At 40.8% G+C, this 17,554-nt stretch overlaps 1 protein-coding gene across 1 annotated transcript in view; it reads right to left on the minus strand.

The window, feature by feature from the left end:
- The window catches only part of Trpm6 (transient receptor potential cation channel subfamily M member 6), a 142,966-nt gene that overhangs the window by 33,925 nt on the left and 91,487 nt on the right, over positions 1-17,554 (minus strand). Inside the window, exons 26-27 of the mRNA XM_052713226.1 lie at positions 3,608-4,752; positions 2,628-2,737 (exon numbers count right to left, since the gene is read on the minus strand). Coding sequence (XP_052569186.1) covers positions 2,628-2,737; positions 3,608-4,752 — 1,255 coding nt within the window. The remainder of the gene's footprint in view (positions 1-2,627; positions 2,738-3,607; positions 4,753-17,554) is intronic.

A 17,554-nucleotide genomic window follows, 5' to 3' on the forward strand; every position in this document is an offset into this window, starting at 1 on the left:
ACAGTGTCACTACAGGTCCTTCATGCAGCAGTAAAACAGCAACAAGAAAATATCACAAGGAGGCAGGTAGAACACACCTGTCAGCCCAGCTTCTGGGGCACTGAGGTGGGAGGAGCATGCGTTCCAGGCCAGCCAGAACACATAGTGATGCCCTGTCTCAAAGACAGAGCTGGAGAGAGGGGCAGGGGAGCAAGAGTTATCAGAAATAACACTGTGCCAATTAATAAGATCCACAGACCCTTGGCCCAACTAACCAAGAGAAAGGAAGAGATGTCCCAAGTTACCAGGAGCAGAGATGTACAGGAAACATTAAGCAAAATGGATAAAGACTTTAAATACAGAAACGGTCAAAAAACCACTTAAGAATTTGATCATCTATATAGTCCTGTGACTGTTACAGATACTTAATATGTAGTTAAAAACTTTCCCATAAGGGTGGTTTTATTTGATAATTCAACTGAATATGTAATGTTGAAAGATTATCAACTTTTTACAAACTCACAAAAAAAAAACAAAACTGAAAACATACACCCAATGTAGACAATGATCCTGGGATAATTCTGATACCCAAACCAAAGCTATGACAAAAAAGGAACTAAAGACAATGCCCCAACACAGGTGCAAAAAGACTAACAAAATTAATATCATATGTAAATATACATAGGTGGACAAGTGGCATTTATCCCAGTAATGCTGGTTTAATGCTCAAAATCTTAACTCTAACATTGTAAAATCAATTAACAAGGTAAAGAAGAAAATCATCTAAACTGGTGCACAATAATATTGACAAATATCATATTTAAAGACAAAAGACAAAGCACTTTCCAGGAGCAATAAAAGAAAACACAAAGGCCCTGGTTCTGCCTCCATTATAGTTCAAAGAAAAATAAATGGAAAGATGCCCACTTCCATCACTTCTCTTTAACACTAAGTGTTTTAGCCAGTGTAAACAGGCAAAAAAAAAGTTAGTATGTCCAGATTGAAAATTAAGAATTAAAACAGCATCATCAATTATCATCACTTAAATAAAACATCATCAAAAAACTTCCAAAAGCAAAAGTGAGTTTGGCAAAATTGTGAAATATAAGACCAAGGCTTTACACATACACACATACACACACATACACACACACACACACACACACACACACACACACACACACACACACAGAGAGAGAGAGAGAGAGAGAGAGAGAAAGAGAAATTTACTGTTTTAATGTAACTAAAATTACAATAAATTTTAAAACTTTGATATGTATTTTCAATTCTTAGATACACATGTAACAAGAGATACTCAAGACCTGAATTCTAAAAACTACAAAGAATTACTGAGAAAAGGTTTAAAAAGACCTCTAGCTAGACATATATCACTTCCAATAGATCAGACACCTAACTATGGATAAGATGTCAATTTTTCCACAACTGGCATGCAGATTCAGAGCAATTCTGTTCCAAATCCCAGAAGGCTTCTGTGTAAAAACTAAAATCTGAGACTAAATTTATACGTAAATGCAAAGAACATAAAATAGCCAAATCATTTCTTGAAAAACGAAGGATTTCTTTTATGCATGATTTCACAACTTATAAAGTTTCGGTAGTTGAGATAGATTTAGTATTGGCATGGAGATAGACCAAAATAGAGCCACACATACTGTGTGGGTCTGTATAGTCAATTAGCTTTTGACAAATGTTAAGGTAATTCAATAGAAAAAAAAGTCACATTTTTACCAAAAAATGACAGAATTTTTTGATATTCATATGAGAGAGAAAATTCAGTCCTTTCCTATTCTCATATACAAAAATTACCTTAAAATGGGCTTTAGAGCTACTGTTGAAACTAAAAGTATTAGGAATCCTATCTGAAAACAAAACGCAGTCTTCGTGATTATCTTGGGTTCAGGAAGGGAAAGCAAACCTTTAACTGCAGAAGGAAAAAGTCAAATATTTGATCAAAATTTTAAAAATAAATCTCCGTACATCAGACAACAGTTATGAGAACAAAGGGGTAACATTCTAGTGGGAAAGAGGGGTCACAAAAACACCCAGCAACAGACTAGAACGCACAGCAAGAGTTTACAACTGCACAGTCAGCAAACAAATCCAGCTCTACGTTCTATAAACGGCCCAGACAGATGAGTCCAGATGAACACATGGGAGTTCTCCTAGGAGCTTGAGTCAATACTCACTAACCTCACAACGGTGCACACTACAGGGTCACCAGTGCACCTGAGATTAAGACCGAGCTTCATGCAGACAGATGTGGAAGCAGAACAGCTGGTATACTCACAAACCATACATGGACACAGGAAGCCATGTGGTGGCATTGCTAACAATTACACAGCACAGGATGCTGGCATTCCTCACCCTCTCCCAAGGACTTGCCAAAGAGAAATTAAAACAAATGTTCATGAAAGGACTTATACACAAATGTTCACTCAGGCTCTCTTAGACTAGCCCAAACTGGAAACAACCTGACCGGCTTTCAGCTTGTGAGGAGATAAACAAGTCAAAATGCATGTCTTTACTCTTCCCTGTACATTGTTATTGTGTGTTCACAACAGGAGCCAAGGGGAGATGCTACTAACTCAGTTGCTCAAACCCTGAAGTACAAAGGGAGGAATACTTACTGGCACCTGGAGTCCCTGAGTCCTCGTCTTCTTCTTGGACAGACTCCTGTTCTTGGTGAGGAGTTTTGCTTTGATCCATGTTGACCCTGTCTCTGAGGATCTTGAATGGCCTGGAAGAGAAATGGTGTACATGTGAATGCTGAAGGCCATATACAGAGACAATTTTGTCTTAAAGAGGGGGCTGGGATAATGAGAAGAATGATGCTATCCTCAATAATCCCAGGCATTTTCAGAAGAGTAACAATGAAAATGACCACACTTTTTAAAATGTTTGCTCTTCACCCAACCCAGCCATAAATGGATGTCTTTATAACACCTCACCCCTCAAGATTCAGGAATCAATACAGAAAAAAAAAGGTGGAAAAAAAGACTGTGGTAAATAGAGATGATGGATGACTCCAAGGAAACGGTGCTTTCCAGACAAAGCAGGGTTGATGCATATATGAACTCACAAGGACTGTGACAGCGTGCATAAGACCTCCACAAGTTCATGCGAGACAAAAATGCCAGTAAGAAGGGGAAGTGGACACTAAGTTCCACCCTTAACCAAGAAGCTATTGCAATTAATAGCTGCTGAGAGACAGGGCAAGGATCACTTTTCTCTAATGGAGTACCACGGCTAAATCAACTGGACCCCAGGCAGGGCAAGTCCCATGGTCAGGAGTAATTGGCTAATGCAAACAACTCCATGATGTGTGTGTGTGTGTGTGTGTGTGTGTGTGTGTGTGTGTGTGTGTGTGTGTGTGTGTGTGTGCTTTTTGTTTTGTTTCTAGCTTGGTTTTGGTTTGTTTGCTTGTTTTTTGTTTTTGTTTGTTTATTTGTCTTTGAAGAGAGAAAGAACATGACGTTGTGGGGGTAGGGGAAGATCTGAGAGGAGTTAGGAGATGAAAGAGAATATGACCAAAATACATTGCATGAAAAGTTTGAAAAATAAAAACTAAGAAAATGAGTGAGAAAAAATTAAAGCATTTGTTCCTTACTGTTGTTCTTCCAGATCTTCCTCAGTTTCTCCTCCTTGTGGAACCTAAAACTCCGACTCCTAATGAGAGGTCTGTCTTTACAGAGAGGATTGATCCAAAAAGATCTTCTTGGCTGGGTCCATGGTCCAGCCACCACTGAGCGCTCACTACGCTGGGCCAGTCGTCTTGAGTTATCCAGTCCAGACCTGCCTCCGCTCTGCAGGGGGCATTCTCTGCCTGGAATGGACTCACTGCTGCTAGTGGAGGGCAAGCAAGTTTTCCACTTTTTCTTAAAACTAAACACACGGGTTTCATCACTTTCTGAAAATGCCCAATTCACATATCCACCTCCAGCTTGCATGCTGATGCCTCGGGAAGGAAGAGAAGTCGTTGTCGTGGGAGCAGGCATGCCACTAAGCGTGAGTGGGTCTTCTGCCTTGTCATATTTGTCTGACATCTGTGTGACTGCCTCATGATGTTCCTTGTGTTCTGCTACCAATGCTTGGTGGGAGGCAGCAGGGGTCTGCACAGGCAGATGGATGGTGATATCATGTTGGCATATATGTTCCAGTGCCAAGCCATCTATGTGGGCCTCTTCAGATGATCTGAAAATATGTGGGGGTTTTTCCAAAGGCAAAGGAACTTGCTTTTCAGAAGATGGGACCAAGAGAAACTGGCCATACTTAGAGTGGGCTTGTCTGACATGAGACACCCCAGAAGCAACTGTCCTTGATTCAATTTCTTCTTCCTCCTGTTCTTCTCTTACATGTGAGGCCTCTCTCTTACCGTGTGTAATCTCTATGAGGGCACCGTTATGCCCTCTTGGGGGAAGCTGGCTTCTGGCAAGACTCCGCAGCAAAGAAGGGGGCATGCTATAGTACTGAAATTTCTTCTTTTCACAGCCCTCCATGCTGCTTAGAACATTTGCACAGATGACATTGGTCCAGCTGTGGGGACGTTTTCTACAAGTAGAATTCTTTCTGTTGGCCAGACGAACCTCATCTTCTTGCAATGTGTCAACAGCTGAAAGGACCTTTAGGGTGTCAACAGTCAGGGCCGAGAGATCCTGGAGGTGTCCCACCTGGCTGTCCAAGGAGAGTAGGGAGTCTTTTATAAAAGATACTTTGTCATTCATTTCTTTCAGTTGGAAGAACATCTCTGAAACCCTAATGGTGAAGATAGGAAGAAAACCAATAAAAACATTATTCTGTTGGAATTGTTTTTGCTCTCTTCTTGATTTGCTTCCAGCCATAAGTGACAGCTATATCTTACCTGCTTCCCAAAGCTAAGCCTACCTCCTATGCTGTTCTCTCTCTAACACAGTATGTATTCTAATCCCAGGTGATCTTGATTTCCTCTATCTTCCCAGGGAGGAATATGATAAATCTATATGCCCAGCCCTCATGTCTTTCTAATGTCTCAGAGCCAACTTTCAAGCTGCCTGAAGGTTACCACTGCAATTATCTGATGGATCAGCCCATTGTTAGTCACTAATGTATTCATTCTTTTGCATGACAAACATTGGAAAACCTTCTATTGGACAATCCCAGTGGGAGGAGATCCTAAAACAAAATCAAAACAATTGAGACAGAAAACACCTCCAACACCGTAGTTCAAATATACTTCTAATACTCCAAATAAAATCCATTTTAGATCTATATTCAGAAAAGACATAAGGCAATTTTTAAAATTATTTTGAATGCATGAACTCAAAGTTATGATATCTGGCCATTAATTTATGAAAAATCAATATGGCACATTCTTCATTAGACTCGCTTAAGAGTAAACTGCAAATAAATTGGATTGAGATAACAATTCCATTCACAGAGAAGAAACTAATAAAATCTTGATTGCTAAATGTTTATCTGTACATATCATTGTAAATATCTCTAGTGGGGACGTTTTGTTTCCTTCAAAAAACATATGTTGACATTTTAACCCAAGACCCTTATTTGGTTCTTTACAAAAGTAGTCAAGTTAACATTAGGTCATTTGCTAAACCCTACCTGAAGACAAGGAACACAAATATAAGAAAAAAAGTCATTCTCAGTCCATACACTGTTATTTGTATGTGTGTATTCAGGGGCTGACTGTTCAGTCTGTTGTGGTCTTCACTAGGGAAGACTGTTTCTCCTGTTCTCAGCCTTCCTTAGTTGCCTGTAGCTCTTTGTCTAGGGTTGAGACCTCTTGAGCTTTCCCCTTTCCATATTATCCCGTCTATTAAAGAAAAAGAGGCTGCAAATTTGCAAGAGAGGATGGGGGCAAAGTACATGGAAGTAGGTAGAGGGAGGAAAGGGAACAAGAAAATTGTGTAACTGTATTATAATCTCAAAACCATTAAATATGTCCCCCAAAGGCAAGAAGAAGAGGAAGAAGAAGAATCTTAGCACAGACAAGCACAGAAGGAAGAAGATGTGAAGACACACTGAGAGAAGATGGCATTGGGACCAGAGTTGTATAGCAAAAAGCCAAGAGCTACTACCACTGACAAGCAACCAGAAGCTAGTAAGGCAAGGAAGGACTCTTTTCTAGGGACATCAGAGAGAGTGCAGTCCTGTGACACCTTGATTTTGGACACTTAGCTCCAGAAACATGACACAGTGCTGCTGATGGTGGAGCTAGAGATGTAACCCAAGCCCCTCTGAGAAGCCCCGGAAGATGGTGAGCGAATCCAGATGTTGAGCATGGAGTTGCTTGCATTGCTGGACTTTGGTTTTGGTTTTGCCTTGTCTAGGCTGTGGCTGTGCCCTGCTCCCCTCTTGAAGTAAAAAAGAAAGGATACTGAAGTTATTTTTTTATATTGTAGGAGCCCACAGTTGAGAGATCTTAAACTTTTTTAAAAGGAAATTCCAGAGTGTTACCAAAAACCTTAGTTTTCTGTCAATTCCTCATTTTACCTTCCAGAGTAGGGGAAGAGATAACAAGAAACTAGAAAACATAACTCTCTTCTGTCATTCCTGGCCTCCAGTAGTGACATTCTTGGAATTACTGCTTTGGGGTCCCTTCCCATCCTGACCACTTTCTTCCTCCTGTTCTCATCAGTCTGACTAAGGAATGGTCAATCCTCAGTCCCAATGGTATTTTTATGAGCAGAGTTTTGTACCTAACTGCAATTAGTTCTGGGATTTTGATGAAATAACATTATTGTTAGAGTCATAAATTTCCACAATAAATGAGAATTTAAAAAATAAAAAAACTAGATTTTTTTAATATTTAAATTTATAAGGCTATGGGACATTTTAAGTTTATAAAACAGATTACATTGTAAAAAAACAGATTACATTGTAATGTCTTTATTAATATGTAATCTTTAAAAGATTAGTAAAAATAAATAAATGAGTTAGGGCCACCACTATGAGCACCAAACACTAAACACTAGAAACTGGGATGTTCCTATCATATGATGCAGCAAAGACAGTGATCTAATCAGTCTGGCAAAGAGTCTATAGAATGTCTCTCCTTCCTAAGGTCTACTTAGGCTAGCAGAGACCAACTTGAGAATGTATGTCTAGCTTCTTTGTCTTTGCTAATTTTGTTAAGCTTTAGCTATTTTGATAAACTGAGTCATACAAGAAACTGTGATATTCTGTAATGGTGCACTATGTAAAGACCAGGAAAGTAATGGTAATGTTGCCAGTCTCTCTATGGGTTATATATATGATTTAAAGTTTTATTTTGATACTAAAAGGGCTTTAATTCAAAAATTGTTTTTTGGGGTTTTTTTTTTTTTTGGTTTTTTGAAACAGGGTTTCTCTGTGTAGCTTTGAGCCTTTCCTGGAACTTGCTTTGTAGACCAGGCTGGCCTCGAACTCACAGAGATCTGCCTGGCTCTGCCTCCCAGTGCTGGGATTAAAGGCGTACGCCACCACCGCCCGGCTAAAAATTGTTATTTTTTAAGACTAAACCTAGCAGGGATAAAAATGCAAATCTTAATCCTACAAAAGCCACTGACTTATAGTAAACTGTTGAAGATGATTAAGATATGCAAGCTAATAGTCATAAATGATCAAATTCTTTAATGTGTTCAGAACTATACTTGTAATCATGCAAAGTACTAATATAATTAATTACAGGAATAAGACGTATTTAGCGTCTTGTATGTTTTCAAGGTTAAGCCTAAAGCAAGTAATAACAACAACAAAAAGTAAATTTAATTTGAAATCAGGCACACTTTTTTGTTGTTTTGTTGTTTGTTTTATTTTTCAAGACAGGGTTTCTCTGTGTAGCCCTGACTGTCCTGGAACTCACTTTGTAGACCAGGCTCACCTCAAACTCAAAGAGATTCACCTGCCTCTGCCTTCTAAGTGCTAGGATTAAAGGCATGTGCCACCATACCCAATGGAATCAAGTACACTTAATCGTTGGCACTCAAAACTTTTCAGAGATCTGATGAACCTGGCATTTAAAATGTTTAATGGGAAAAAGCTTCCTGTGATAGACAAAAATGCCAGATCCTTGAAACAACCCTAAGGTCTCCAAAGAAAACAAAAACAAACTGGGCATAGACCTGGATTGTGGTGATGCTAACCACTGAGAAAAACTTCCTCATGCCTCCCCAGCTGCCAGGGCCCTGCACCAACTGTGGACACTGTCGGTTGACTGTCTACTCTAAGTCAAAGTAGACCAATTTTTTCAAGTTCTTTGTCCACAAGAAAAGCTCTCAGACTTTCTGAGACTGGCAGCCAAAGGCCTATGCTTTCCTGCGCAGCAACTGGAGATGCAATGCTGTCCTGTGTGACAGCCAAAAACCTCCAACCTCTGCCCTGCAATGCTGTCCTGTGTGACAGCCAAAAACCTCCAACCTCTGCCCTGCAATGCAGTCCTGTGTGACAACCAAAAACCTCCAACCTCTGCCCTGCAATGCAGTCCTGTGTGACAACCAAAAACCTCCAACCTCTGCCCTGCAATGCAGTTGTAGAGACCGCAGGAGCCTCCCAGGTAGCAGGTAAGTCTCTGTCATTTTAATCGCTACAAAGGCCATTTGGTTTATACTTCCTGCTATAATTTATCCTTCTCAGATCTCTGGTGGTGTTGATAGCTAACTGTAGCTTTGTCCCTTTGGCAGCAACAGGCAACCAGCTCCTCCCACAAGACTGCAGCTACCTTATTACTTCATTTTATATGTAAAAAATCAAGGCTTGATTTTTTCTAGAGCTACTAGGTCTCCTGCTGAGAAAGGCAGAAAGGTTTACCTTGCTAATGGCTTCATAATAAAGGATAAACATGTCTCAGATGTAACTTTTTACTATTCTTTTATTTCAAAAAAAGAAAAAAGAACTTGTTTTGCAATGACTGTTCTCAGTAACTAACTACTTGTGCCTCGTGGTAAATGATTAGATGGAAATAAAAAGGTTTGAAGCTTAAGTTGTGAAGATCTAAAAAAAAGTATTTTAAGATGTGTAAATGCAAGTTATAAAAGTCTAAGGAAGTTATTTAAGGTATGTGAAAAATGAGAAATGTTTCAGATTTCTTTCCCTCTCTATGCTATTGTTATACTAAGGTTTCAAAAGTTCAGAGATTTAACATTGATCAATGGAGTTATGATAAGATGGTAAAGTACTGACTACATCATAATCACAAGCTCAAGATTTTAAATTTCCTTTGATTGTCTTCTAAGTATAGACTTAAAGGTCCTTCTCATTGGGCTAAACACATCTCTGTCCAATCCATATATCCAGCCCTCTGGGAAGAGAAAAGAACGTTCATGATTTTTTAGCCCAAAGCCATAGCTTTTGCTATGACTCAAAGGCATGAGTCTACTCCAGCTGTTTTATAGACACCTGTTAGCTGCTTTTTCTGTAATGTAGATTTTAATACAGATTACAAACAATGATAATGTTAATATATTTAAAACTTTTATCTCTTTTATAAACAAAAAACAATTATGTAAGTTTCAGGAAGTCAAGGGAGTCAGAAGACTTGGATCCACCTCTCACAAAGACTTGGGACTCCCCCACTCCCCCAACTACCAGGACGATGAGATTGGAAGTTCCAAATGTAAGATTCCCTTTAAGTTTCTTAACTTTAACTTCTACCCTTAATCTATATCTGTCCCAGTAGATTTCCACTTGGCTAAGAAACATCATCTAGGAACCAGCTGAGTACTACACACTGCTCCAAGAGTGATCTACACCATGCCAACCCCTGGTAGTCCTACAAAACTGGAGAGCCCTGGACTTGCTAAAAGCCAATGGTGAACCAGTCTAGCCAATGTGATTGTTCCCTGTTTCTTCCTTTTTTTTTTTTTTTTTTTTTTTTTTGGTTTTTCGAGACAGGGTTTCTCTGTGTAGCTTTGCGCCTCTCCTGGAACTCACTTGGTAGCCCAGGCTGGCCTCGAACTCACAGAGATCCGCCTGGCTCTGCCTCCCGAGTGCTGGGATTAAAGGCGTGCGCCACCACCGCCCAGCCAGTTCCCTGTTTCTTAAGCTGGGTCATTTAACCATGTGCATCTGATGAATACCGCATTGCCCTAATCCCCTTCTGGCCTTTGACTAGCATTCCAGTCTTTCTGGACCCTGACAACAATGTCCTAGTTTCATCAGGAAGTAGTTACAGAAGAGAGTACATCACCCATTATCCTCAAAAAAGGCTGGAATATTAGGTTCAAAGGAAACTCCCTGGCAAAGGGGGACAAAATGGCTACCTATAGTGCCTTTTGGCATAGCAGGAGTCATGCTGGCCTCCAGGTTCATTATCAAAAAAGTACCTTTTAGAGCTAAATAGTTCCAGATCTATCAATAGATTCATTAGCTGAAATAGTCCTACAATGTAATAGGGCACTCAACCTGCTCTATGCAGAACAAGGAAGTTATTATATTAAGAAAAAAATGTTGTTTCTATGCAAACCACTTGGGAATCATTAGAGATAATATTACTGTACCAAAAAAAAAATTGCAGAAAAAAAAGGACCCAAAATGAGAGACATTAATGCTTCCTATTCTCATTTTCAGGCTTCTTCTAGATAGTAACTCTGATGTCAGCCACCATAGGGCCTTTGGCCCTTCTGTTTCTGCTGATTGCTGTTGGCTCTTGCATCATTAATGCCTTAACTAGATACATAAATTCCCATCTGAGTGCCATTAAGCTGATGATTATTAGATCCCAATATGAGCAGGTACCTACTACAGAGTTAAGGATTTGACTCAGGATACAATTCAAGGGTTGAATGTGATAGTTAAAATTATGTTTTAAGTTTAAATTACTGTGCTTAAGAGATCTATAAAACAAAAATGCCTCTAACCTGTAAGCCCCATTTGCCCAAGGACAGGTAACTTCCTATAATGCCAGGGGCTGTTGTTTATGTAAGATAACAAGTCACATGTTCTCACTTCTATAAACAAGGTTGGTTGCCCCAGTTGCACATGTGCTTGATCACATGTAGGCAGGGGGTACATAGACAGAAATGTACGCTTGTACATACATTCATATGTCAAGATGCATGCTTTCCCCTGATTGAATGAAGGTGGGACGTATGTAGCCTTGTGGACTTTGCCTTTGTGAGCACCTGACTGATGTAATTTGGTGCCATACTCTGGGAATCACCAATATGGACCTTGCCAGTGTCCATTATCCTGCCCAGTATTTAATTGCTTCAAATTTGACTCAAAATTTGTGGTAGTGGTCTTATTCTCACCCAGTGGGATCCCACCTCCCTCTGCCGTCTACTTATGGATAAAGATGTAAGCTCTCAGCTACTGCTCCAGCACCATGCCTGCCTGCCTGCTGCCATGCTCTCTGCCATGACAGTCATGGACTCACCCTCAGAAACTGTAAGCACACAATAAGCCCTTTTTTCTATAAGTTGCTTTGGACATGGTGTCTTATCATAAGAATACAGAAGTAACTAAGACAGAAGTTAGTACCAGGAAGTGGGATGTTATTCTGATAGCCCTGACCATGTTGGGTTGGGAGGAATGTGGAAGACTTTGGGAATTTGGACTAGAAAAGCAGTTGAAAGCTGTAAGCAGAACTTAAGAGATCATCCTAGTAGGAGCTTGGAAGACCATAGTGCTAAGAGCAATGTCAACTATGGAGGTCCAGCAATTTAAGTTTGGGCAAAGAATGGGGCTGCTGCTTGTCCTTGTCTTAAAAATCTGCTGGAGGCTAAATTGAAGAGTTTTGAATTAATTTATTTGGCAGATATATCAAGACAGCCTAATATTTTACTCTATTATGTGGCTATTACTATGCTACTCTTATGAGGGTCTACAATTTAAAAAAAAAAAAAGCGCAAACAGGGCAAAAAAAATACAAAATGTACAGTTTGAAGAGAAAAAGAGCATCAGTAAATTTAGTGATAGAGCCAAGGGTTGTTCTGAGAGATGACAGGCCTGATGTAGAAAAAAAGAAAGGGAATGGTGTCCTCAAGGAAAAACCTCATCCAGCTAAGCTTCCAACATATAGAAAGGAAAGTTTATGAAACAAAGGAAAGTATCAACAAATCAAAATGTATGCAAATATAATTCAAGGCGGGAGAGGCTCCATCTCAAGCAGGCAACAGAACTTGGCAGCATAGGTCACATGGCCCTGGCTTTAAAGTCATGAAGAATACATGAGTAAAGGGTTGTAGATTCTTCTTCCACAGTTAAAGAAAGCTGCTGAGGCCAGGCATGTGCAGGGGAGTCCCTGCAGGGAAGCCCAGATAGGTCAGCCATTGCATGAAACTGTGAAAGTAAAGCCTGCATTGTGTTGGAGACCCCAAGGCACTGGAAATGCCAGAGCTATGGGCTATCTACCAAGGAGAGCTGTAGACAGGGAATGGATCCAGCCCGAGAGAGAAAAGTATGTTGTAGTCAGCAAAGCTGGAAGAGCCATCTAAGCTCTGACATCAGACATGAAACTACAGTATTTGGAGTTTTCCCTACTAAATGTTGATGTTGCTTTGGTCCAGTATTTCCTCACTATGCCCCATTTCCTCCCTTTTGGCATGGTAATGTATCTTCTGAGCCATTGTGTGGTGATATTTTATTTTTGCTGAAATGTGTTGATATTTTATTTGTGCATTAATAAAAAAAGCTTGCTTGGAGATCAGGGGGGAAAGACCAGCCATTTTAAGTAAACAAAGAAGTCAGGCAGCACACACCCTTAATCCTACCACTTAGCAGGCAGGATCTCTGTGTGTTCAAGGCCACACTAGGGAACAGAGCCAAGTGTGGTGACACATGCCTTCAATCCCAGTACCAACCACAGAGGCCTGGAGATCTGTATAGACAGACAGAAAGTGACAGAGCTGTGTAGGAGAGGAAGTGAGGTAGCTGGGCTCAGACAGCCAATGAGAGGGCAGAACAGCAAGTCAATAGAGGTGTGAATAGAAAGGAGTAATGCATATTTGGAAGCTGCAGAATTGGTGAGGTGAGGTAGGCTGGTGGCTTTCCCTATTTCCCTGATCTAAGGCTTTCACCCCTATATTTGGCTCCGTGTTTTTTATTTAATAAGACCATTTAGAAATTTGTATACACCATGGTATGTTGGAAGTATATAATTTGCTTTTGACTTCACAGAGGGTTACAGTTAAGAGATTACCCGCATCTTAGAAGAAACTTGGCATTTTTAAACTGTGTTGACACTATGAAAGACTGTAGGGACTTTGGAAGTTGAACTGAGTGCATTTTGCAGTATAATATTGCTATTAGCCTATGGGGAACAGAGAGTACAATGTGGTGGTTGACTTAAAAATGGCTCCCATAGGCTCATATAATTGAATACTTGATTCCTGGATAGTGGAATTGTTTGGGAAGGATTAGGAGGTGTGATCTTTTTGGTGGGGTTTCAAAAGCCCATGTCATTTTCCAGTTTGTTCTCATTCTTCCCCTCCCCCCGCCTCTGCTCCCTACTGGATAAGGATTCAAGTTCTTGACTACTACTCTAGCGTAATGCTCCCTGCCTTGATGAACATGATCTTACCCTTTGAAACTATAAGCCCCCAATATTCTATTAATAAAAATTGGAAAATTAGTATTCTAACATTTATATCCCTTAATAAACCAAATTGCCTTTGTAAATCATTAAGGAATAAATGACATGAGGAGATAATCCCCCAAATACAAAATAAGAAAGGTAAGAGAAAATGGTAAATAGGAAAAGTCATTTGGTAATAAGAGATGAAAGCAAAATGATAATGATTTCCTCTATATTGTAACATTTTTAAAACTACTTACAACTTTTAAGGAAGCTGCAATTTCATTATGTTAAAATGACAAATGTTCCTTACAAGAGAAGACAGAATTATATACAATCATTAAAAGTAACAATTACATTGTTGATAGTTAACTGTCTTTGGCTATTTCTGCTGGTGGGAACAAGGCTGTGAATGTCTTATGTTCTGTCTTATATATTTTAAAATTTGTCATATAATTTTCTATTTAAAGAAATAAAAACTAACTCGAGAGGCAGAGACAGGCAGATCTCCAAGTTCGAGGCTAGCCTGATCTACAGAGCGAGTTCCAGAATAGTCCTACACAGAGAAACCCTGTCTCGAAAAACAAGAAAAAATGAAAATAGTAACAACTAAAATATTAAATAAAGAATACTTCATGTGGAGTTGGAGAGATGGCTCAGTGCTTAAGAACACTGGCTGCTCTTCCAGAGAGGGCCCATGTTCAATGGCAGCTTACAACCATCTGTAACTCCAGTTCCAGGGGATCTGACACTCTCTCTCTTCTGGCCTCTGCAGGCACACATACATATGCATAAAATCAAAATACACACTTTTTTAAAAGAATATTTTTGCAACTGGAGAAATGGATCAACAGTTAAAGAGCACTAACTGCTCTTGCAGAGGACCCAGGTTCAGTTCCCAGCATCTACATGATAGTTCACAACTGTCTGTAACTCCAGTTCCAGGTGATCCAATGCCCTCTCTACTGACCTCCTTGGACATCAGACACACATGAGCTATACATAGATACATGCAGACAAAGCATTTATGCACATAAAATGAAAGTCTGTGATAATGAGATGAAACTGAAAACCAACAAGGGAGGAAATATAAGCAGTGATTTCATAGCTGATATGGTCATCTGCAGTCTTGAAAATAGTCCCATTCTTACTTGGGGCTGGGAGAAGGAGGATCACTCCACAGAAAGAAGGGTACTCAGGTCTTAGCAAGCACCACTCAAAACAGTGCTCAGTTTCCTGCCTCTAGAACACATCTAAAGCACAGGATTTGTGTGACCTCCCACCCCTTCTTTCTGAGAGCGGTGTAGATGGGAACTTAACAAATAAAGCAGGTGGTGTTTTTCATTTTCATTGTATTCTATAGGAGCAGAACCCTTTCTGGCTAATTCTGTATAAAATCCAACTTCTGTAACTCACCGGTGGCTTAAAGCACGCTTGCTGACCTTCTGAAACCTAAAATGTTCGAACTGGCAAGGACGGTGTAGGAAAGAGCACAAAGTATATGTATATTTCCTTCCAAATATGCTTAATTGGAACGTCTCCATCCAGTGCCCTGTTTCATCTAATTCAAAAACAGTACAGTCTGAGCAGTGGTAATGGAGACTCATTAAGTTCCATTAGCTGCAGACGCATCGAATGGATACAATAGAATCCAGCCACTATTCACAGCAACAGGTGGTACACTACAATAGAAACCTGTTAGACAAATAACCTGGTCGCCTGAAATGGCCCTCTTGCTTTTTACAGGGGCTCATTTTCTAAAACACGGTGTCCTGTGAAGCGTATTTTAATTATATTCCTAGACCACTGGCTGCATTAATTCAATGTAGCTTTTCAGTCATTCTGACACATAAAACAAATTCTTACTATTGCAGCTTCCTCTGTGCAAGGTCTGAGTGGAGGCCTGGTGACTGTTTTACCTGTGGGGCCATTAGCCAACATTCTTAAAAATGAGATAATAAGAAACACAATTATAATCAGCCTGAAAGTCCTGCCATAGAGTGCTCGCTATGAGCAAAGCATTACAGGAAGGTTCTACTCATACTGTTTTCTTTCACTGCATCATAGTTCTGTGAGGTGGGCATGACTATCAATCCCTTCACAGAAAAGGGGTTAGGTCACATATCCAATGTCACGTGGCTGGGCATCAAGCCAGACAGTCGACATCTGATCCACCACTGCAGCCAGCCAGCCCCCTCAGCAAATCATCTGGGATCAAAGCACAGTTTTCTGGGGAATCCTCCCCGAAGCACAAGGCCCTGGAGGTGCTCACAGATATTGCTCAATAGAGCCTCAGCCAGACATGAATTTGCTAAGGTTAAGGCTGCACAGTGGAATCAGGGTGTGCATCGTGCTGAAGCTTCCACAAATTGTAATAACCATGGCACTTCCCAAATACAGTGCTGAATGTGCTGAAAGGGGAAAGATACCACAGGCATCTCTCTCCACAGACCAGAGAGAAAGGAAATCTGGCAAACACTTGCCCTCTGTTCACACCCCAAAGTCATTTCATTCTAGAAGGTAGTTGTTTAATGCCTCCTTTGGGCTTAGGCAAACATGCAATGACTTCTAAGATCTCCTTATATTACCTCTTAAAACCATTGCTCAGTCACTTTCCTAGCACCCCTCATTTATGAGCTCCCCAAAAATGGCCTCAACAAGGATGGCAATATAAAGTCATCTAGTAAGAAAACACGATCATCGGGAGAAATTCTATTAGAAATTCAGAGCCAAGTTCTAAACCCCTTAGAAGTATCCCTATTTTCCAGGAGCCATACAGTCACTTAGCATCTAGCCACCCCTCAAGTCTGAGAGAAATGAAGTATCACATGAGGGTTAGGGGATGGGACATACTATGACCATCACCACTGAAGTACTTGTTTCTAAATCCCTTGGGTTCTTGAGTTCTCACGTTCAAGAGAAAGATGATGCATGAGGGTTAGAGGACGGAAGGTCTTAGGACCATCACCACTGAAGTACTTGCTAGAATCCCTGGTACCCAGGTACACACTCAGCATTGCCAAGACTTCTAATCACTACCCGCTGTGAACACCACTTGCACTCCCTGGGCCTTGCCTTCCCAGTCTCCTCTGTCCCTCTCCTTCCCCATCTGCAGATGTTGGTACTAGCTACCTTCATTCGACTTCTCTTCTCTGTCACACTCCCCACTGGGATTGACAGCAGACACCCACAGACCTCTCTTGCTCCAGTTTCAAGTTGCCCGGGCCTTCAGATTCATTCCTCTGTGTGGATGTCTGTGGTTGGGTCCCGTGAGTCACGTGCTCAATAAATACGAGCCCTGTTGCTTTTCTACACATTTGTATAAACCGTCTCCTAACGAGGCCATCTTTCCCTGAGGGCTCCACCTGTGTGGATCTGAGAGGCCACCTGGGCTCCATCCGGCCCTTCCACTCCACCCGATCCCTACTCTGCTTCATGAATTGTCCCTTTGTTCCATCCCATGGCCACAGCCTGGGCTACACACCTTCTCTCCCCTGGCATCCCTGGACCCCAACAAATTCACCTTCAAATCTACCAGGCTGACAAGCCTTCCCATATCAGAGTGCCTAGACCCCTTCCTCAGCATAGGTAGAGTGAGGAGCTCTCCCTGACTTTGCCTCCATTCATAATCCCAGCCAGAGCTGCTCTGGCCTTTCTTTATCTCTCTCCAGGTCTTAAAGGGGAATTTGTATTTATGATGATCAGTGCTGATCATCAATTTGACAGGGTTTAGAATCACCTTGGAAACATATCTCTGGGTTTACCTTTGAGACTGTTTCCAGAGAGTTCCAACTATAGAAGAGCCATTATGAATGTTGGTGGCACCATCCCATGGGCAGAGGTCCGAGACTGAACTAAAAAGGAGAAATGAAGTTGGACACCAACATTCATCTCTTGGCTTCCTGACTGTGGATACCATGTGACTAGCTGCCTCGCTCCCCTGCTGCCATCCATGATTTCTCTTCTGTGAGGTGTAACACCCTCAAACTGGGAGCAAAAAAAGTCCTTCATCTCTTAACATGCTTCTTGTCAGGGTTTTGTCACCGCAATGAGAAGTAACAAATATAGTAC

The sequence above is a fragment of the Peromyscus californicus genome, unplaced genomic scaffold, assembly GCF_007827085.1.
Source record: "Peromyscus californicus insignis strain IS unplaced genomic scaffold, ASM782708v3 Scaffold_4__1_contigs__length_199733344, whole genome shotgun sequence".
Taxonomy (NCBI): Eukaryota; Metazoa; Chordata; class Mammalia; order Rodentia; family Cricetidae; genus Peromyscus; species Peromyscus californicus.